At 38.1% G+C, this 22,358-nt stretch overlaps 2 protein-coding genes across 6 annotated transcripts in view; both read left to right on the forward strand.

Moving 5' to 3' along the window:
* Positions 1–22,358, forward strand: part of phf11 (PHD finger protein 11) — a 959,893-nt gene that overhangs the window by 752,676 nt on the left and 184,859 nt on the right. The window lies entirely within an intron of this gene.
* Positions 1,624–18,835, forward strand: parp4 (poly (ADP-ribose) polymerase family, member 4). Of its 2 annotated transcripts, none has more exons than XM_025064032.1 (37): positions 1,624–1,721; positions 2,558–2,685; positions 2,805–3,027; positions 3,532–3,646; positions 3,836–3,914; positions 3,999–4,097; positions 4,226–4,384; positions 4,467–4,604; positions 5,067–5,231; positions 5,318–5,469; positions 6,055–6,186; positions 6,275–6,373; positions 6,510–6,693; positions 6,881–7,013; positions 7,657–7,808; positions 7,931–8,062; positions 8,207–8,293; positions 8,608–8,772; positions 8,877–8,923; positions 9,444–9,525; positions 9,839–9,976; positions 10,057–10,252; positions 10,710–10,780; positions 11,548–11,735; positions 11,813–11,912; positions 12,243–12,413; positions 12,633–12,713; positions 12,979–13,059; positions 13,148–13,243; positions 13,347–13,544; positions 14,124–14,683; positions 15,258–15,335; positions 15,531–15,606; positions 15,691–15,793; positions 16,236–16,365; positions 16,966–17,273; positions 18,303–18,835. In XM_025064032.1, the coding sequence occupies exons 2-36, from the start codon at positions 2,560–2,562 to the stop codon at positions 17,165–17,167; spliced, it is 4,938 nt and encodes a 1,645-aa protein (XP_024919800.1). In that variant the 5' UTR covers positions 1,624–1,721; positions 2,558–2,559; the 3' UTR covers positions 17,168–17,273; positions 18,303–18,835. The 2 variants fall into 2 exon arrangements, with proteins under 2 accessions (XP_024919800.1, XP_024919801.1); XM_025064033.1 differs by having other exon boundaries at positions 6,058–6,186.

The following is a 22,358-nucleotide window of genomic DNA, read 5'->3' on the forward strand; positions in this document are numbered from 1 at the left end:
AGACGTGTGGAGAGCCAAACAAATCTTCTGTAGTGTAGGCAATGTTAACATATTGCCTACTTTCAATTTCCCTGCAGTGTGTTTATCGTATTTCTCCTCTCCGAATGTGCCGTCTCTGTGTCAACCTGAGTCTGAATTGCAGTATATGAACCTCATTGCATCTCTGAACCCCGAGGTTATTGGTTTAAACAGCCAGAGTTCTAATTTGCATAGCAGACCACACACATGCATGCAGCTGCTCAACTGTGCAGTCACCACAAATTAGCCTGAATAATTGATGGTGTGTGCACAGCCACTTAACTTTGTTTTGTTATGCAACGCAATTCTTCATCTGCAGGAAGGAAAGTGAATAAACATTACCTGGGAAATAGTGGCGGTGATTTAGACGATGATATAAGATTTTACCGTTGCAGAAAATCCATAAAATTGATTCTCAATGTGGAAAAAAAGATCTAATAGACTAAATCCTAATTCCATCAATTTGCTGAAAGGTTTTGCATATTTTTTTAGATAAATTATTGAAAAGAATGTTAAATGTTTTAATGTGATTTACATGTTACATTAGCTAAGGTAAGATGGCATTCTTAGTTTAAAAATCCCAACACTGGCACTTAAACAGAACCATTTTAACATGCCAGGATTCAAACCAATAACTTTTTGGTTAAAAAATAAATCACCATATGCTAGTGTCTTGTTCACAATCTCCATATAATCAACAAAACATCATTTTGATCCCTGGATAGATTTACATGGAAATTTAAATGTATGATTTTATAGACATTATGGGACATAAAAGACACCACATCATTAACTTTTTTGTCTGTTCCTGGTCAAATAAAGGGCATTTTTGGAGGGTATTTTTGGAACAGCAAGATGGAATTGTGAAATAAATGTGCCGTAACATCTCAGTGAGATGTAATTCAGTCTAAAAGTTTTGGGGTAAAAGGTTCTTGGTTGCCTGGCTGCCAGTGTGCCTCTGGGCAAGTCCAAGATATAATATGAATGTGCTGTTAAACATTAACAGTCTGGTACAAATGTCAGCTGCCAGCAGTAGAATTGTGTAATATCTTGCTTGAACCTCTTTGAATGGAGGCAGGGTGTGGTCTCTTGGTTTTTATTCACTTTGCTTTGTTGTAGCCTATATGACTCATGGGTTACAGTCAACATACAGCCATTTTCCATAGACAAACCCAATAGACGTTGATAAAAAAAAAGGGTGCCAAATATAAATTAGTGAATAAATGAAACAAGATTAATGATTTATTAAAAAATGTTTTAAATGTAAACAAGTTTCCATTAAACGTTTTACAGTAAAATAAACCAGCTTTGTATAACCAACTAAAATTGATTTGTTTTTTCTTGTTTTGTATTTATTTCTTCGTCTTTCTGAAATTAGTAGATCAGTGAGTCTTCTCGGATCAATTATTATAAAACATTTGAAAAAACAAGATTTAAAAAATAACAATATTTTAACTGTTGGGAAATTGCCCGGTTAGGAACAGAATTAGGAATCGTTACTTTTTTCTTAGGATTTTGGTCCTCAGCTCAGAAAATATATATACATCGACTCAGAATTTAAAGATTTATTTAAAATTGATACATTTACTTTGAAAGAGCTCCGGAAGTTGAGCTGCTGTGACGTAAACGCGTCAAGCTCTGGGCTAACTACGTCTTTTCAACCTACTGACCGCAGCTTTAGGAGTGTCAGCTAGGGAAACACGGTAAGTTTATTCTGCCAAAAACATAAACATAATCTTTAATTTCATTGATGTCACACTGAAGTTAGTTTAGCCTGTCATTGTAAGCTATCGTCTTTAGTAGAACAGCCTTTATTGTCATTGTAACACGCGGGTACAACGAAATTTTACTTGTCACATATATAGAAATTAGTTGAAATAAAATTATGCTCAGTCCGCTAATCTACAGTTTTGTCAGTTGTGTCCCTAATTTAAGTAGAGATTCACATTCTCGTTAAATGTTAATGGTTGACAGTTCTTTCAAGTTTCTTTTCATTTGTGCAAAAGAGTGCCAATATAGTTCATTGCAGAGGCGTAAATAAGTACTTCCGCATTTGTTTCCCAGCAGGTCAAGTTTGTGGGAAAGAAAAACGGTTTTCACAGGGTTGCGACAATAACAATGCAAGGTTTATCTACATGGGTGTGTTTTGCTTTTCGCTTGTTAGTGGAAAATGTAGCCTGTAGGAGTTAAGTATTCAATCTAGACTGTATATAACTTAAAAAGGAAGACTACTGTTGTTTTATACAAGTAGTCTAATACCTTGCGAAATGTGAACACAGTTGCATTTACTTAATGTGATTATGTTAAATGACTGAAGGGATTAGTTTCAAATTTATTTTATTTTTTTTTTCATTCTTAAACCGATAAGAAGTCAACTAAATAATAAAATAGGTGTTGACTAAAACTAGTTGTTAGCAGACCATTATTTGTGGCTGTTGCCTCAGTGTTATTGATTGAATTTCATTCCAAACTGTCATAACGGTTATTGCAGAGTAAAAGACTTAAATACTATTTTGTGTGGCTGTGTCTGTCTTTACAGGCATGGCTGTGTTTAAGGACTGCACTGTGCTTTTGGAGCTGAAAACGCTGCCTTTCAAGGAGAAAAAGAAGCTGAAGTCAGCAATAACAGAGAATGGAGGGAATGTTTCCTATGTGGTCAATAAACAGGTTGGTGGATATTTTCATTTTCCCTTCTGCATGTGGTTTTCAGGTGAGGAGATTATACTGCACTCTGCCTGTTGTGCAGACTAAAAACTTTTTTTATTTTGGTCTGTATTTCCACCTAGTGCTCCTTCATAGTGGCCACTGATGTGACCAGCCTGAGCAGTAACAGACTACGCAGCATCCAAAAGTACCAAACCCCTGTGGTTGGGTTGCACTATGTGAACAGCTGTATAAAAAACGGAGCTGTTCTGCCTTTGGATGATTACAAGCTGGACACTTCCTCTTCTACATCTCCATCTTCTTTTTCTCTCCGCACACCAGAGCCCGACCTAATCCCATGTCAGGGTACTGTAGTTATATGTTCATTTTTCCTAATAAAAATAGCATAACAGCATGAGTAAAAAAGGTCTTTACATGAATATTATTGATAGATTCATTTTAGTTATGTACTATTTTTAGAGATGCTAAAAGATTTGATGCATTTGGTTGAATTTTAATTAACTAACAGGTATAGTTTGGGCAAATATAATGTCCCCAATTATATTTCCCAAAACCACAAGACATTACATCACACTTTTAACACAACAAAAAATACTGTGTGAGCAACAGGAAGCTGCACACTGCTAATCAGACTAATAACTCCTCTGGAGACAGACTGGTTTGTCTTTTATTATCTGTAATGGGCAGGTGGATGCTTGAAACATGTTGGATGGGAGTGTGTGCACACACATACGTTTACACATATTTAGAGTAGATGTTTAACGAAGTAGTTTTAGGCTAGACAAGTTATTAATTTTTGTCTAATGTGGAACTTTACTGACCCCTGCTGGACAAATAATGTTCTTTCAGTTTTAGGAAAAGAAAAAAAACAGATGGAGTTATGCCATTTTAACAAAGTACCAAAGAAAACAACAGACCCTGGTGCTCCTCCACCATGGCATGAAGGCATTCTGAAAAAGTACAGGTGTGAAAAGTGATCACTATCCTCTACTGCTGCTTCTTCTTCTTATATATCTATATATCTATATATATATATATATATATATATATGTGTGTGTGAAATATTCACAGATATATCTCTGCGTTTATCCAGAACTTAGAACTCTAACATATAAAGTGATATAATATCTGCACTTTTTATTCCTTCATGCAGACTTTACTCTGAATCCCATTCTGATCTCCCATCATATCCGAACCATTTTCAAGTGGCCAAGTTTAAAACCTTTAAAAAGGTAATGCTCTTATTTACTGTATTTGCTAACGCAAATATTTCTTATTGACACAAATGATCCCAAGGTGTTTTTTTTCCTCTTAAGATAAATGACTACGTCTGGTATGTGCTGGAGCTACAAAGTTGCAGAGGACAGAAAGAACAGCGGTACCGTGTGGTTCAATTTCGTAAGGACAAGCACTCGGTATGTTTTTGTCCTAATAATGCTAAAACGCAGATGGCTACATGTTCTACTTCGACACCAAGCTTGAAGAAAGATGACGGTGGATTTTTAGGAATACAAATAAACTTATTATTGCCTTTGTGTGACAGGCTAAAGGAGTGATGGATGTGCTGGTGTTTCCACCTACCGCAGAAGAAGCTTTAGAAGTATTCAAGGCATTGGAGGTCACTTTGTTGTCTAGTGGTCACAGGGAAATGTCCTACGAGCTGGTAGATGCCCCCAGCCTTGGCTCATTTCAGCTTCAGCAGGTTTAACTCACACAGCAAAACATTGGCTAATGTTTTAGCTAAGCTTGATGTCAATTTAAATGTGCTGTATTTGACTCTGCAGCTGTTGCTTGATGAGAAACTGAGCACAATGAACCTATCAGAGACGGTGGCCATGTTTGTGGAGCTGGTGTGGACCGAGTGTTTGGGTTACCTTGACAACGTTCTCCAAGTTTCCGTCGACAAGCTCAGCCTCAACGATGTAGGTTTATATCACACCAGCAATATGTAAACACTGCAATTGACTGCCTCTGCATACAGTACAGTCCACAAATAAGCAACAGTCTTCCTAAAGCAGATGAGGGTGGACCATAGACAAATAAAGTAGAAATACCTGTTAGTCCAGAAGAACTTTACAGGGACGAACACTGTTCTCACATGGTCACATACAGTAATTCTATTCACCTCATCTGCACATCGAACTGTCCTGTGTACCTCTGCACTGTCATCTGTAGTTCTACATCATATTTCTAATCTTTATTCATTCCCAGCTCAGATAGGATAAGGAATGCAAAATAAGGCTGAATGTAAATTAACTTTAGGAAGTTTATTATTCAGAGAACAGTAAGGGTTACAGGTAAGGCAAGTGAGACAGTTACTGTACTTCTGTTTCTTTTTCATTAATATACCTAGCTGAAACCCTGTGTGTCTTGTTTCTTTGTAGGTGACCAGAGCCGAGGGGCTGCTGCTCCAGGTTCAAAAGATGCTAAGAGATAAAAAACATGTTGGAATGAGAGAACTTTATTTAGAGTTTCACTCTCTGCTGCCACATAAACAAAGGACCTCTCTAGATATGAAGTCCATCTCTCAGAAGCTGGACTTGTGCCAGGTAATGGTTGAATACTGCATGCCAATTGTTTTTTAAAATTAATTACAATTTAAATATTGACAAGGTTTGCTTCTGTTCCTCTAAAGTTAATTAGAGATATTCTGAATGTGACTGAGATGACTCTGGGAAGCCCTACTCCTTCCAGCTTAGGAAAGTACCGTGCACTGAGGTGCTGCATTGAAGCCGTTCCTCCTGAAAGCTCAGAGTTCCACACTGTGATAGCTTTGCTGGGAGACAGGTAACGTTGATCCTTCTTGGCCAGATTAAAGTTATCTTTTTTTGTGTTTACTTTAGCTGTTTTTAATGTAATATGAGTAAAAACAAGGCATTTAGTCACTTGGAGATTTATGGATTTACCTTTAATCACTGGCCAACTTTAATTGGTACTGTTGCTGGCTATAGTTCCTATTGTTTAAGCTATTTTACCTTCCTCAGACTTTTTGAAGAGTTTTAAAAAGTTACACCATATCTTTGATAAATGGTTAGCTGTCTTACATTTATACATTTTCTTAACCCTTAAAATTATTTTTTTAAATCAGAGCAAAGCTAAAGCTAGATATGTTTTTTTAATGGAAACTTCTAACATCTTGTTAAATGTAGGGTAGCACGCTAACGAACTAGCTTTGTTTTTTTACATAAATAATCTTTCTATAAATCTCTTGACTATTTTATGAATGGCCATTTGTGTTTGTCTTTTTGGTAAAAAAGTAAGTTTCAATAAACCTATGGCTAATTCCAACCTGGTTTAAGTTCTAACTGTTACCAGTTTCTTGTCTGAAATATTTTATGGCATTTTATTAACATTTGCATTTGTGTTTTGCAGCAGTCTGCAGATCCAACAGGTTCTGAAGGTGGCCAGAGTGTTGGAGCTTCAGACTTTTAAAAGTGATCTTGGGAACATTAAGCCACTCCTTCACTCTTCCAGCCCCAGCAACTTTGTTGGAATTCTCTCTCGGTAAATGAAAACATACACAGAGCTTTCAATTACAGGATATTTGTAAGGTGTAAACTTATTACGGTTTCCTGTAACATTTCCTCTTTAGTGGTCTTCTCTTGCCCCACATTGGAGTGGAGCATCATGGGATTGAGAGGACAGATGTGGGAAACCTGGGCAGTGGAATTTATTTCAGCAATGCTGTGAGGTTAGTGCTGAGCACCAGAAACTGCTGTATTTTTGTGTGTAAATCATCACTGATTATTGAAATTTAAAGAAATGGAAATTATGTAATCTGGAAATAACCTGCTTCAATCGTCATTTCCTTTGCACTATCTCGGCAGCACCTGTCTTAAATACTCTAAACCCAGCACCACTGACGGTTCTCGGCTGCTGCTGGTCTGTGACGTGGCGTTGGGTAAATGTAAGAAGGTCCAAAAAAAAGATGTGACGCTGACCAAAGCCCCAGAGGGCCACGACAGTGTACACGGAGTCAGATGCTCTGGTGACAACGACTCCGAGTTTGAGGTTGAGAGTTTGTTTTTGTGCAAACAAATTTATGATTACATTACATTTATGCATTTAGCAGATGCTTTTGTACAGAGGGACTTACCATTGGAGGATAAACAATTCAGTTACACAGAGGAACTCTTGAAAAGAGACCACTAGTTAGAACAGCATGGCCAATTAAAACGATCATTTTGTTGTTTCCCAGGATGATGAGTTTGTGGTGTACAGTCCTGATCAAGTGAAACTCAAATACGTGGTTCAGTTCACTGTTGAGGACGACCAACTGAAGGAGTTTAGTCCTGCTGTAAACACCACACAAGAGCCTGTTTCCATGACAGGTGAGCTTCAGAACTGTGTTGTATGGAAGGATGTTCAACATGTTTTTGACCAGTACTGTTTCAGCCTCATCTCCAGACCTTTTAACAGCAGCAGCTTCTGAAGAATTTCAGATGATTCTCTGATTCTGAAACTATAAATTTGTAACAAATGTATCTTCTGAATTCTAAGAAATGCATTTATAAAAAGAAAATGGACTTTGAAAATGGATGTTGGTCAGGATGAAGCCCACGCCTTTGAGATTTCTTTTGCACATAATAATGAGGGATTAGAGACATACTTTATTTTTTCTTTATCTCTGACTTTTTTTTACTTTGAGCCAGAATATAGAGAATAAAACAAGGACCAGGATTCAAAAAATAGATTATGTGGTTGAAGTGATGATCTCCAAAATGCTATCCTAAATAAAATCTCTATGTGATTTCTAAGTAAACTAAAATCAGAATTATTCCAAAGGTTTTAGGAAAAATGTCAAAATTAAATGCTTTCATATTTTACAGTCTACATATTTTAATCTGCTTTAAAAAAACAGTTTAATACAGATTATCAAGACTGTATAAAACCTTACTGTAATAAATCACCTGATTGTTATTGATGTTGTAAAAAACAGACATATGTATTTATTTTGTGTGTTTGTGTGCGCAGAAACCCAGACTGACATGTCGTTAACCACCGATGACGAGTTCATTGAAAACACATTAGAGGATGTGACGCCTGGTTTGCTGGACAGCGCTGGACAACAGCTTCCTCTACAGGCCGTTCACGTGAAGTGCAAACTTATGGACTTGGTCTCACAGGTGTTGAAACCTTAAAGTCACTGATCAATGTTATTTGTAGTTTTCAGCAGGCAACCAGGCATAGTATTCTAATTCTTAACATAGTTTTTAACATATCCCTGTTCTCTTTTTCCTTTTCAAAGGTGATAATTTTCCAAAAATACACCAACACAAGCACCACGCCCATTGAGGCAAAGTATGTCTTCCCACTGGATGATTTAGCGGCAGTGTGTGGATTTGAAGCCTTCATTAACGGCAAACATGTCGTGGGACAGGTGAGTCAGTGCTCCTAAAATCACTGGAAAAGATTAAAATGACCGTCTGTTATAGTCGGGATTAGAGGTTGTGTGTTAGAGTGATTAGTACGGTAAAACAAAATGTGAATGGCTTTACAAAATGGTTTCTCTACGTGGATTTAGGTGAAGGAAAAGCTGCAAGCTCGGAAGGAGTACAAGGAGGCTGTGGAGAAAGGCCATGGAGGGTATCTGATGGACCAGGATGCTGCTGTATGCCCACAACTTTTTCTACTCTTATTGAAGTATCGAATTTAAACATCCATCTTCTTTTCAGTAACTCCTCCAATTATGTGCCTCCATTTCACCTTCTCCCTCTGGGCATTTTGTTCATTGCCTCCATGCATTTTCTGCATATCATCTCTGACTCCCTGTGCATGATCTAGTACTGGGTCCTTTGTTAACAGGCTGGAGCAGAAGAATTAATAATTGACTTCATTTAAAGAAATCCAGTCATTTCTATTTACTGCATTTTTGGTTTTTACTACCGTGGTTATGACATTGCTTGTGTGTTGTGCTGACTGCAGAACGTCTTCACCATCAGTGTGGGAAACCTGCCACCAAACAGTACTGTCCTGATTAAAGTGACATTTGTGTCTGAGCTGATCATCAAAGATGGAGGAATTCTGTTCACCCTGCCTGGAAGTGTGGCTCCGTGGCAAGAGAGGTCAGCACTGAACCAGACCACTCAAGTAAGAAAAACCTGAAACACTATGTGTACAAGCTGTAGGTAAACTGACTGCCAGTTAAGTCAAAAACGTTTCTTTTCTTCTTTTTTTTTAATCTTTTTTGACAGGTCACTGTGGAAAAGGTGTCTGTGACTGGGGAGGCAGCAAGTTCAAGGTGTGCTTATTTTTTCTAACTTAGCTAGAAAGTAGCTTGAAATTTGAGTTGTATGGAAAATGTGGGTTTTCCAGCTTTCCCACTACCCAGCGTCCAAGATTATATCCTATATGATTATATAAGTACTAAACTACTACTAAGAATACACTACTCTGAATTTTTTCATCCTAGTAGTGCTAACAATACCTGAGCTTTGCAAATTGCCCAGTTATTAACATAACTTATTGTTAAATAAATAACCCGGTCTAGCTATTTAGTCAACATCTGAACAAATATCGGATCAGTGCATTCATACCTACAACTATGCAGGTAGAGGCAGGTGTATGGCAGTGATGTAGTGATGCAACCTGTAATGTTTTACTCAGCGGTTTGTCTTGACTACATTAAACCTTGTTAAAATTGACATTTAGTCAATCAAAGTGTTTCTGAGTGAACAGGCTTCTACTTAAGTGCTTTTATTACTTGTGGCCTTCACAGATTCCTCACTAAACTTTGTTGTTTCTTTTTTTCTTTCCTTCAGAGAGTTTTCGTTGGATATGTCAGTTGAAATGCCAAATGCCATCAAAACCCTGGAGAGCACCACTCACCAAATTAAGATGAAGGTAATTAAACAACATTTTCATTCTGACCATGTGATTGTTTTTTTATCTACAGTAAGGTGGAGGTTTGTATGAGTTAGAAATTCTTATGTAAGAATATCTTTACTGTTTGCTGATGCAGTGGAGAAAGAAATCACTCTCGTCTGTATTAGTCCCAGAGGTGCTGTCTCTCAGTATATGTGATGTTCTAGGTTTTTCCAAAAATTGTCACCTTTATTTAGAGAATATTAGAACCTCTACTTTAAAAATGTTTTGTTACAGGATGTATGCTGGGGCATCTTCACAATCAATGATGGTGTCTGTGTGTGTTTGGCAGTTAACAGACTGTAAGGCAGTGGTGAGCGTGCTGCCAGGACAAGTCATTGGCACAGAGGGTTTCCAGCTGTTTGTCAGTCTGTCTGTGGTTCATTTGCCAAGGATGTGGGTGGAGCAACATCCGGATAAGAACAATCAGGTCTGTCGACCCCACTTTTACTGGCCCTGTACTCCAGATTATTTTCCTATCCTCTGAATTTACCATCACCTACTTTCCAGGCCTGCATGTTGGTCTTCTATCCAGACTTTGACACCGGCTTCAACTCAGAAGACAATGAAATCGTCCTGTTAGTGGACAATTCTGAGTCCATGAAGGGTGAGCCTGCCAGTGTCGCTCGGAGAATCGGACACCTGGTCCTAAAAACCCTTGGAAAAAATCACAAAGTGAGAATCAACATCATCGTTTTTGGCACAGGTCAGCATCTCCTTTTTTTAACCTATCAAACAAAGCTTTGCATTAAAACTATTTTTGATTGATACATTCAACCACAACTGAAAAAGTAATGCTTTCATACATATTTCACATTGATAAAAAAAATCAGGTAAATGAACAGTATAAAATAATTGTATTATGCTAATGTCACTAGTGCATTCTGGAGTACCTTTAACAGTTAGCCTAGTAAAAGACAGCAGCAGAGGAGACTTCAGTGCAGAACGTCTTTCTCAGACCATGTCTGACTGGACTTCTGCAAAAAGGAGACCGATGAACACATGGTTTCAGTAGTTTCAGTAGCTTTGAACAAATTGAACTAACAGATGAACATGTTCTGATTTGAAAAGAAAGTTGTGTGTCCTTGCTAAAAGTTGTTACAGCAAATGCACTTGTTCATATTTAAGGTAATCATTTCTTTCTTTTTTCTTTTTTTGGTTAGCTTACATGGAAACATTCGAGATGGCACAACCTCTTGGCGAGGTCTACCAGATAGTAGAAAACGCTATCAAGGTGAGCTAATAAAAGCTTTAAATTTTGGCTCCACGCTCAGCAAGGAAAAATGGGATACATGTGTACACCAGTAAACAATGTGTAGAGTGAGTGCATGCATTTAAGTGATTCTGTAATATAGCAATAAGCACACCTGGGAGTCCTGGGTTCAATTCCCAGAAAAATCTCATATCCCTAATGGCTCCTTATTGTTATTATTATTATTATAAACACCTTTATTCATAGCATAATGTTTATTTGAGATTGATTACTCAATGCAATGCATTGCAATTTTTTTTTTTTTCACCTGACAACAGTATGTCAGGTGGTTTTAAAGTAGTGCTGCTAACTTAAGAGCAACTCTAAACCAAAACAGAGCCTTTTCCATGTTTGGCTGAAGGTATAAAGGTATACTTGACATTTCTGTAATGTCCCAGCCTTGGATCAATAAAGTACATCTATCCATCTATTGTACTGTAAAAGACGATAAGTTGCTATTGTGAAATAATTGATGACTTATTCTCAGGGTGAATATTTGTACAAGAGACATGGTTGACACATGTAATAGGAGATATTTCAACATCTGTTTTCATGAGTTTAAGACAAACCCTACAAGTTGATATGTTTACCAATGCATCCAGTTAACACAGGAAAACAACACAAAAATATACAGTATACAGTTTTTGATTAATTTTTTACACTTAAATTAATTGACAAATATCAGCAGACAAACTCAAAAAGTGTTGACACTTTTCAGATGTTCACACACGATCTTCTCTTTCTTTCAGACGCCCTCTTCAATAGGTGGCAGCACTGAGCTCTGGCGTCCACTGCGCACTCTAAGCTTGCTGCCTCCTTCCCGCGGAATCAGAAATCTGCTGCTGCTCTCAGACGGACACATTCAGAACCCAGAGCTGATCCTGCAGCTGGTCAGAGACAACGTTCAGCACAGTCGCCTCTTCACCTGCGGCGTCAGGTACGTGAGCAGCTCAAGAAGTATGAAAATTGGATGATATTCAAAGGAGATTTCATCTTACAGTCCTCTCATTTCAGTCCAACAGCCAATCAGCACATGCTAAGAGCTCTGGCTCAGGCTGGGGGAGGAGCCTATGAATTCTTTGATACAAAAATGAAGCACAAGTGGGCAGATAAGGTGAGACATCCAACACTGTCTAATTAGAAAGAATGAAGAAAATGTGTTCTTGTTGTTTGTCTCCAGAATAAAATATGCTATATGTAAAAACTTTAAAATCTGAAATAGAAAGTTTTAAATTTTGTCTGATTTTAATCTTTAGAATGTTAAGAAAGTATGATTAATTTCTGCATTTGCAGACACATATTTATTAACCTACACAATATTGTACTGTTTATAAATAAGATAAATAAAAAGTATTTATATACAGTATATATACTGTATATATATATATATATAAATATATATATATAAATATATATATAATTTATTTTTGGTGTTTTACTCTAGGTGGCGTTCCAAGTGAAGCGTATGGCCTCTCCAGGCTGTACCTCAGTGTCAGTGAAGTGGCAACAGTTCAACCCAATAGCGCCTCCAGCTATACAGGCTCCCAAACAGCTCCATGCTCTCTTCAACAACTGCCACACACTGGTTTATGGCTTCGTTCCTCACTGCACACAGGTTTGCATTTCAATTTCAGGTGCCTTTTTTTGTTGTTGTTGTTTGATTGTTTGTGTAATTATATGGAAAAGTGTAATTGAAAAGGCTCTGGTGGATCTCATTACACATTTCCATAAAATGTGTGTGAAAAACAAGAAGAGAGATAGATAAATATAGATATGTCAAAGATTATTCAAAAGTATTATTTTGTTTCTTTAATTAATGTGTATTTACACACAGGCAACACTTCATGGGAACCTGAGTGGTCAGGAACTCAAGACAATGGTGTCAACCACTGAGCTGCAGAAGACTAAAGGCACAGTGAGTGGTCATTACGCTCAACTAGCAGAGGTTTTCACCCTGTACCCACACACACATTTCTTAATTGTTGCACAATAATAACTGGGAGTGAAGTTTTCTCCTGCATGCTAGAGAAAATATCACACATGTTCATTCTCAACAATACCCTATATGTGTTATTAAGGTCACTGATTTTTTTTAATTTCAGGTTTCACTTAGGTTCATTAGCAGACCAAAGAAAACACAGTTTTTTGTGAACTGTGTGTGTTTGTCTGTGTGTCTACAGTTTCTTCACAAGCTCACAGCAAGGGCCCTCATCAGGGACTACGAAGATGGGAGCCTGGACACCAATGAAGCCAAACATGAGGTCAGTTACTGAAAGAACTAAAAAAAGGGAGCTATCACTAGTGTCCATTCTAAACTCCACATGTTGACATTTTATTTCCTGTTTTCAGGGCAAGAAAGCAGAATTAAAATCCTTTGTTATTCAGCTAAGCGAAGAGTTCTCCATCTTGTCCCAGTTCACCAGCTTCGTAGCTATTGAAGAAAGGGTTTGTGTCATTTTAGCCTCAACAAGCAGTTTTATCCTATTATCTTCATCACATGATGCTCAGCAGCAACTAAAGCCACCAACAACGGTGGGCTGTGTTCTAGGACTCGGAACAACCTGAAGGATTCACTGACATCTCCAAGTTGGTCGCAGAGGAAGATGTGGACCTGCTCCCTTATATGAGCTGGGTTTTTCCAGAGGAACAAAGGGAAAGTCATGTGGACGAGTTGCTTACCTCATTTTCCTCAGTAGATGATGATGAAGAAGAAGAAGAAGAAGAATTTTGTGGGAATACCATTCAGGTTTGTCTCTCACAGGTTTGTCTTTTGGTTTATAATCTCTAGACGGACATGAATATTATTTTATGTATCACAACACTATTGGAGATACAGAGATATCAGAGATACAGTATAAATGCACTTAAGTTCAAAAAACATATCATGATATTAATGATAATGGTGCTGCGTTGTACTGTAAAAGACATGACTTTTTGGTATTGTTAAAATTCAACTTTATATTAAATTAGATTAAACTACATTGATCCCACTCTGGGGAAATGACCATGTAATAACAACAAAAGAGTAAAATAAAAAGACACAATTACGATATCTAAAAGATAGAAATAATAAAACTATAATATAAATACAAAAGGGTAGGAAGTAATTCTAGAAATGTTGACAGTTGTAAAAAAAAAAATCCATTAAAGCTGTATGTGTTGTTGAGTTGTTGCACAAAAGTAGTAAATGCAATTTGTAGTTTTATTGTTGACAGACAATCAGTGTGTGATAAGAGTGACAAGGGAGAGGGGCACAGGGACGGGGGGTTTGTTGTTCCGTTCACAAGTCATGTTCAGAATTTGCTTCATGTCTTTTTGATTTCAGGGCGACATATATGACATGATTGAGTATTCTTCAGTCTGCCAGTCTTTGGACTATGACCCACCCCCTCCTCTTCCACCTCCCTCCCCCCCTACTACTACTGTTTTGGCTGAAGTACCTTTAGCCAAATTTGGCATTCCACCTCCTCCTCCTCCTCCATATCGTCCAAAAAGATTTTTTCAAATCTCAGGATCTATGTTACCGCCATGTCCTCCTCCACCTCCCTGCCCCCCTACTACTAATGTTTTGGCAGATATTCTAGAAAACCAGGAATCTTCATTGCCACGTTTCCGCCCTCCTCCTCCTTCCTTCGACCTCTGCAGCAGCGAAGTCGGTTCGGAATTGTACGGTGCATTGCCTATTTCTTTACATGAAAGGCCTTGCATGAATTCCATCCCACACAAGTTGGCTGGGTCTTCCTCGGTTGGGCCTTCCTCAGCCTCTTCATTCCATAGAAAGGCTTTTAGTTCATTTGGCCTCAAGACTCAAGAGTTAGAACACACTACGTCTTCTGATCATCGCAGACATAAAGCTTTCAAAAGGACACTGGTAAATAAATGCAGGTGAGTCATTTTAATAAATTATAAAATAATTTTAAATTATTTCACAACATTGTTTTTAAGTCAATAAAATGTTAGGAAATAAAAATGGCATACATAACTAAATCTAACCCAGCTAATAGTTAACAGCTAAATGTTTGGGGGTTTTTTTCTAAATGAGTTAAATGTATCAAAAATTAAAAATGTTGTATCAAATGCTCAGAAAACTGACTTGACCAAAGATTAGCCATTTAAGGACAAAAGCTCAAAGAAATCTACAATTAGCTGAGAAATACCTTAAGGTTGAGCACAATGAGGAAATTGTTCAGTAGCACTAAAAATGAAGACAGCTAGAGTTTTGAATACATTTAACTTCATCCAAAATAATGTAAAATCTTAACCTCAACATAGATAAGGAAATTGCTTTAAATTTAGTGAAAGCAAAAAAGAACAGAAGATTAGCAAATATAAGTAAAGTAAATGTAAAATGTACTGTAGCTCAACATGTCTGGATAATGAAAAAAAAATGAACATGAAAACTAATAGATTTAGGTTGTACTGCTTTTTTTGTGAACTTCCGTGTGTGTGTGTGTGTCAGTATCTCACCAGATTTACAGCAAGACAGTGCATCAGAGGTTATGGAGAACAGGGCCTGGAGTGCAGTAGAGATAAAGAGGTGTGTTACAGAATGAACTGAAAAGACGGAGATAACATTGAAGTTTATACAGTAAATAGAATAGTTTGAAAGAACCATGCCATGTTGCAACATAACTACATATAAGCCAAAAATAAAAATATGCTAAATATGAGTCATGTATGTACATCCATGCCTGTAGAAAAAAATGAAAAATGTAATACTTCTGTGATTGAGGTTTTACACTAGAGGGCGCAGAAACCGTGCAGCGGCAGTTGTCAACTGGACGCAGATCTTCCTGATTCAGCACATTGTAAGGCTTTGAAAAGAAGTCCATGAGTGTTTGGCCGCTGCAGGGAAAATGACAGAAGCTCTGATATGTATTTGTCTGTTACAGGAAGGTTACTGGGAGCTAACCCCACAACTGGGAAATCTGATCAACGTCAATGTTGACGTCTTTGCCAATGTGTTCCTCAAGGGCAAGGGCATCTGTTCTCTGGGTGAGTTTTTAATACTGTATGTTTCATGTCTGATGAATCCAGGTGTACTCTGTTCCAGAGTGATGAGCACATCATGTTAAGAGGCAGATGAAGTGATGCAACCATCTTGCCTAGTGAATACTGTACAGTACAGTTGATCAGGCCTATGTTCAGCAACATTATGTACCCAAAAAATGAGGTCAGCTGACTACCTGAATATTCTGAATGACGAGTTAATCCCTCAATAAATCTTTGTTAGTATGGGCATATTCCAAGATGGCAATGCCAGGATTCATTGGGCTCAATGAGCTTCATTGGTTCAGAGAGCAAGAATCTTTGGGATGTGCTGGAGAAATGTGCCGTTTGTGCAGTAGTCCAACTGAATCCAAGAAAATATTTAGTTTTACTTAAATCTAAGAAAAGCTAACTATGAAAAACTAAACCTGTGTGTTGGCCATCCCAGGTATGAAGGCCCATACAGACATACTGAGGTTGGTGGCAACTCTGCTGGTCCTACAGCTGATGAGGATAGAAAAGCTGGAAGAGGGCAAACTGCTGCGAAGCCTTTTCTGTTTAGACTCCATCCAGCACAGGTTGGTGCTCACACATCCACAATCGTAATACCACAAAATATATCATTTATAGAAGGTAACCAAGAAATAGCAAACCGTCTGACAAAATGTAGGGGGAAGTCATATTATTACAAACAATCATTTGCAAAAAAAAAAATCAATTCTAAACTGAAGTCAGGCTCTAACAGCAGTTGTCACTGCATAGTTCTCAGATATTAACACTCATATTTTATTACAGGCAGTTGCACATGGGCTGGAACAAGCCTTAAATAACCGTTGAATCTAATTCAATTGCATGATAAAGAGGGGTTAGCCAAAATATAGCTAGGAAAAAAAAACTACCATTAGCCAAGGAACAGGTACAAAATTAGAAGAGACACAATGTGTAGGCCACATTGTTGAAAAGGTGAATGAAAATTTAATTAGCCAAACTAAATTCATTAGGAAAAGACTGGTTTCATTTAACATACGAAATTAAATGCAAAGGCCAATGCATTAAAACAGTCAACTAGAGTAGCCTGTATAAGCTAGCGCTAATTAAATCATTGAAATGAATACATCAGCACGACAGTCTATCTCCAACCGAAGGATTGTTTTGTAATTATGTGGTGTGTTTGTCAGACCACCGCGGTGGGAGGCGCTGCAGAAGGCAGTGGAGTGGGTTTGTTGGGCTGACAGGCAGTACCCCTCAATCTACAGCCGCCTGGAGTTCGGTCTGAGCTGGGAGTCCTCCACCCGTCAGCTGCTGGGCTACGACAGCCTGCCCACCTTCTCACACCTGCATGGAATGAACGTAGTGCGCCCAAACTTGTGCTGTTCATAAGTGAAGGTGATTTCAGTATAATGAAAACAAACATACAAAATTGTTTTTTCAAGGGGGGAACTAGTGAAAATGAAAACCATTTCTGGTCAGTGTTTATTCTTGGGACATTTGAGGGTAGATTTATGGTTGGTGGCAACTCTGCTGGTCCTACAGCTGATGAGGATAGAAAAGCTGGAAGAGGGCAAACTGCTGCGAAGCCTTTTCTGTTTAGACTCCATCCAGCACAGGTTGGTGCTCACACATCCACAATCGTAATACCACAAAATATATCATTTATAGAAGGTAACCAAGAAATAGCAAACCGTCTGACAAAATGTAGGGGGAAGTCATATTATTACAAACAATCATTTGCAAAAAAAAAAATCAATTCTAAACTGAAGTCAGGCTCTAACAGCAGTTGTCACTGCATAGTTCTCAGATATTAACACTCATATTTTATTACAGGCAGTTGCACATGGGCTGGAACAAGCCTTAAATAACCGTTGAATCTAATTCAATTGCATGATAAAGAGGGGTTAGCCAAAATATAGCTAGGAAAAAAAAACTACCATTAGCCAAGGAACAGGTACAAAATTAGAAGAGACACAATGTGTAGGCCACATTGTTGAAAAGGTGAATGAAAATTTAATTAGCCAAACTAAATTCATTAGGAAAAGACTGGTTTCATTTAACATACGAAATTAAATGCAAAGGCCAATGCATTAAAACAGTCAACTAGAGTAGCCTGTATAAGCTAGCGCTAATTAAATCATTGAAATGAATACATCAGCACGACAGTCTATCTCCAACCGAAGGATTGTTTTGTAATTATGTGGTGTGTTTGTCAGACCACCGCGGTGGGAGGCGCTGCAGAAGGCAGTGGAGTGGGTTTGTTGGGCTGACAGGCAGTACCCCTCAATCTACAGCCGCCTGGAGTTCGGTCTGAGCTGGGAGTCCTCCACCCGTCAGCTGCTGGGCTACGACAGCCTGCCCACCTTCTCACACCTGCATGGAATGAACGTAGTGCGCCCAAACTTGTGCTGTTCATAAGTGAAGGTGATTTCAGTATAATGAAAACAAACATACAAAATTGTTTTTTCAAGGGGGGAACTAGTGAAAATGAAAACCATTTCTGGTCAGTGTTTATTCTTGGGACATTTGAGGGTAGATTTATTTAACGTGAAAAAATGATTTTTTTTTTAAATGCAAAACTCCAAAATACTCAAAACTCCCTACTTCTGTACTGAGATGTGTAGTCTTGGCATTTCATTTTAAAGCTCACAAAAAATCAACTTAGTTAACAGCACAAAGTTTTTGGGGGCAGAATTCTTGACAATCTGAATCACATTTGTTTTAAGCTTTAGCTTCAAATTAAGATGTTTGTTTGATCAAATTATGGTAATTATGAATAAATATAGATGTATGAACAAATGATGACATTGACAGCAATACAGGCGGCACAGTACATTGAAACAATGAAGCACTTGTTATGATATCATGAAAACACACTTTTGATGATGGAAATATATATATTTGATTTAATTTTATTGCAGTTAAATCAATTTACAATTGAAATTTAATCCACGGTTACTGGTTAAAATAAGTTTGCGTTTTTTATGATTTAACCAGAAGTCCATCTGTTCAATAATATGAAACATTCTCCCTTAATAAAAAGAAACTTTCTGGTCTTTTCAGTTTTATTTATTTATATATTTATATTTATTAGTTAAAAAATAACCGCATATTGTCAATTACAAAATGTTTGTCAAGAAGTGTCTCTTTTTTTCCAAAGACGTTGTTGCAGTATCCCCTTCGACCTGAAGATGTCAGTGTTGAAGATAAATATAAATATGCAAACATTACCCACTGCCCGTCCCACCGCCCTTGGAGTTGGTGCAGAGTTTTAGAGATTTTAATATACGTAAAAATTGAATACACATTTAACTGGAATCATTTTTATTCAAGCATGAAGAAAATATTTGTATTGTTTTATCAAAATAGCTATAGGCCAAATACAGCAATGAAGTAATATAAGATCCTCAGTAGCCTGATTCTGATATCTTGGAGACATCTGGTACTTTGTTACAGTAGTATCTCTGTCAGTAACTGCAACGCTTGCTCTAAAATGTGTCTGAATAGATTACTGTATCTGGCCTAACTCTGGGTCAAATACAGTAATGAAATAAAGAGCCAGCTTCAGATGAAATTATACAGCCCTGACTCTGCATAGTCAAATGTGGATATCATGTGGTTTGGTTGAAGTTCATCTTATTTGTGTCCCTACTACTGTACTCTAAAACATATACACCACATCACTTCCTCTTTCTATTATTTAACTGTTCTTCTTCTCCTTCTTCTGATCTCTCTGAGATTACAGACCCGATGTGAAGAATTTGCATCACCACGCAGATGTCGAAGAGATTCGCTGACGGTTGCTTGTGTCATGCGTTTGCCAATGTCTTTTGTTTACCTGTTTTGTACGCAGGGCAGCATGCGCTGCAAGGCACCGACCCAGAAGCCTCAACTTCAGAGGAAGTCAACGTTCAGTTTGTCTCCAGCCACTGTTTCTTTGAGAGAATTGGCCATTTGGCTTTGGGAGCAACATGAAAGCCGGGGCCGGCGCTGAGGCTGCGTAGCGCTTTGTGTGATGAGGAAGGCGTGGAGGAGGGTTTTTTTGGAAGATGGGGGCCACTGTTGTTGATTTGTGTTGGCCTGTGTGTGTGTGTGTGTGTGAACAGAGAGATGTCTGGGAGGTCACCCCTCCTGCCAGTCATGCTTAGACAGCATTAGCGGCCCCTTTTTCGTGGCGTTAACACACCGGTACAACAGGCGTTTTGTCTCTGGCGGTGACCCCGCCTCCCACCCTCTGACTTTGAGACTCTATGCCAAAGAGTTGAAAATGCCCCCCGCTGAAGACAGACAGTAGAAATTATGGAGAGTGAACAATATGCACATTTAAAGAAAAAGATTTTTGTCAGTCTTTTCATCTACATTTCTTTCACTTCTTTTCTCTCCATGCGTCTGGATCAACACATGGATTTTTTTCTTGCTGCCTGTCTGTCTGCCCCGCTTCAGACAGACTCCCTGAACTTGTGCAAAATGGTAATGAATATGAATGAGGGTTGGTCAGGAAAGCAGCCTGTATCTGTGTATGTGTGTGTATGGTTTCTGAGGCCACCTTTTGTCTGGACAAGACAAACATATAAGAGCCTAAAAATATATAAGTGTTCCAAATATAGTTGCCTACTTTTTAATGTAAATAAGTAAGAATGCAAATTTATGGCAAATTCAGTTTAGGTATTTTTTAATAGTTTTACTTTATCAGCCAGGTCCAATGTCTCCAGCAACCGAACTTCTTCAAATGAACTTTCATTTTCGTATGGAGAGATTTTCAAACCAGTGAAGTATTTTGGCTCTGAATCTCATTATGTTGATGCTCTTGTTATTGTTTTAAATTTAGCTGAATTAAAGTGAAGAATTAAACCTAGATTTGGTCGTCAGGTTATGTGAGCTCTAGGACTCCAATAGTGAAGATTAAGGTTTGGCAGTACCTGGTTATACTCGGGTTTAACAATTATGTTGTGATATTATAGCAGTGTTTAAAAACTATTCTTTCGGACTTTTCCATTATCGTTGACGTTATCGTACCTCATTGTCCAGTTTGTGATTTTAACTTTGTCCTGTTTCACATGAGTCAAATTATCCTCCCTATTAACTTATTCATGCCGAATCTTAAAAATAGCTGTTTCACTGACGTGCAGTGACGTCCACAGATTCTCCTGAGATCGTGCAGAGTGGCTCTATGTGTCGACCCGAAAAACTGTCAGAATTTTGTTGAATAACGTCAGTCACGTCTTCGTTGTCTCTGGTGTTTCCTCCGCCTGTGCAGCCATAAAAATAAACACATTCTGATATGAGATGCTTGGCTACCCAATGTAATAGGACTAAAATAATGAATGTCTCCATGAAGACATTTTCCCTGTCTGGGGCTGACAAAAACAAACAGGATGTAAATGTTTATACAGTGAATGCCATCAGGGTTTGTCCTGAAATGTTCAGTAAGAAAAACAAACCTATCAAGGAATTACTGTCAACCCTGTGATGATGTGATTGTTCCCCATCGTCGATGTTTCCCTAGAGACAGTCGACCGTGTAAAGATAGTGTGCGTCTGCTTGGAATCACGTCCGTCACTCTCAGTCTCTCAATCAAAGTGTCTTTGCTCATTGTTATACTGCAGATGTCAAGTACAGGTAATGATGGCATTGGTTTAAAAATATTTTTAATGCCCTCCTCACACACACCCACTCCCATATATTGCATGTACTTACCTGCTCACCACAGCATCCATAATCAGAGGTTTTTACATTTTCATTTACATTTATGCATTTACCAGATGTTTTTATATACAGCCATCTACAATTTAGCAATTTTTTATTCATCTACAAAATAGGGCAGTTGGCGCCTTCTAGTGGACTCACCACCTGCAGGAAGGTCCATGAGGGGCTGGTACGGTGCAGTGTGATTTGGGTGGCGGTCTTGGAGACTGCTGCCCCTGTGACCCGGTAACGGATAAGCAGATGAAAATAAGTAGATGGATGGATATTTTTTATTATGATAACTAAACTCTTGTGGAGTTTACTACTAATATGGAACTACACATGAGAAGAGCCTGGATAAATAAAATAAAAATACCCTTTACAAAGAACTCAGAAGGCTACAGATAAAGAGACATGATAAGAAACAAATGCCACTGATGTGTGTTTTATATCAAATTTAATTTCTCACATGTTTATAATATTTAGCTTTGGTTCTTCCAGATTCAATGTTTACGTAAAACTTATGTTTTCAATATGAAAAAAATTTACATTACATACTGTATCTGGAGAGAAAGGAAAACATGAACAACTGCAATTTTTCAATAGATATTGAGTTTGGCCCCAGTTTTTAATTTTGGCCCAGTGTGAATTTGACTTTGACACCCCTGATATAGAGCATATTATTTGAAAATGTAGCCAAAATGCCAAAGGCAGCAGAGTAGGAGGTCAACAAGTGTTTGTGTGTCACTCAGTGGACACGTAGATCCGCCTTCATAACAGTCTGTATGTGTGTGTGTGTGCACATGTCGGTGGGAAAGGGCGTCCCTGGGCCGCCTCGCTCGGGGCTCCAGGGTCCAGAGGCCCTTGATATGGTAAACAGCCACATGAATGTAAA

Source organism: Cynoglossus semilaevis, chromosome 16, assembly GCF_000523025.1.
Source record: "Cynoglossus semilaevis isolate Cse_v1.0 chromosome 16, Cse_v1.0, whole genome shotgun sequence".
Classification (NCBI taxonomy): domain Eukaryota; kingdom Metazoa; phylum Chordata; class Actinopteri; order Pleuronectiformes; family Cynoglossidae; genus Cynoglossus; species Cynoglossus semilaevis.

What these genes read in the sequence shown, in the direction of transcription:
- parp4 (XM_025064032.1), top strand. Translation starts at nt 2,560, where the DNA reads ATGGCTGTGTTTAAGGACTGCACTGTGCTTTTGGAGCTGAAAACGCTG. An exon ending in ACAAGCTCAGCCTCAACGAT is followed by an intron (nt 4,605 to 5,066) that starts GTAGGTTTATAT and finishes GTTTCTTTGTAG; the next exon opens with GTGACCAGAGCCGAGGGGCT. An exon ending in CCAATGAAGCCAAACATGAG is followed by an intron (nt 13,060 to 13,147) that starts GTCAGTTACTGA and finishes TCCTGTTTTCAG; the next exon opens with GGCAAGAAAGCAGAATTAAA.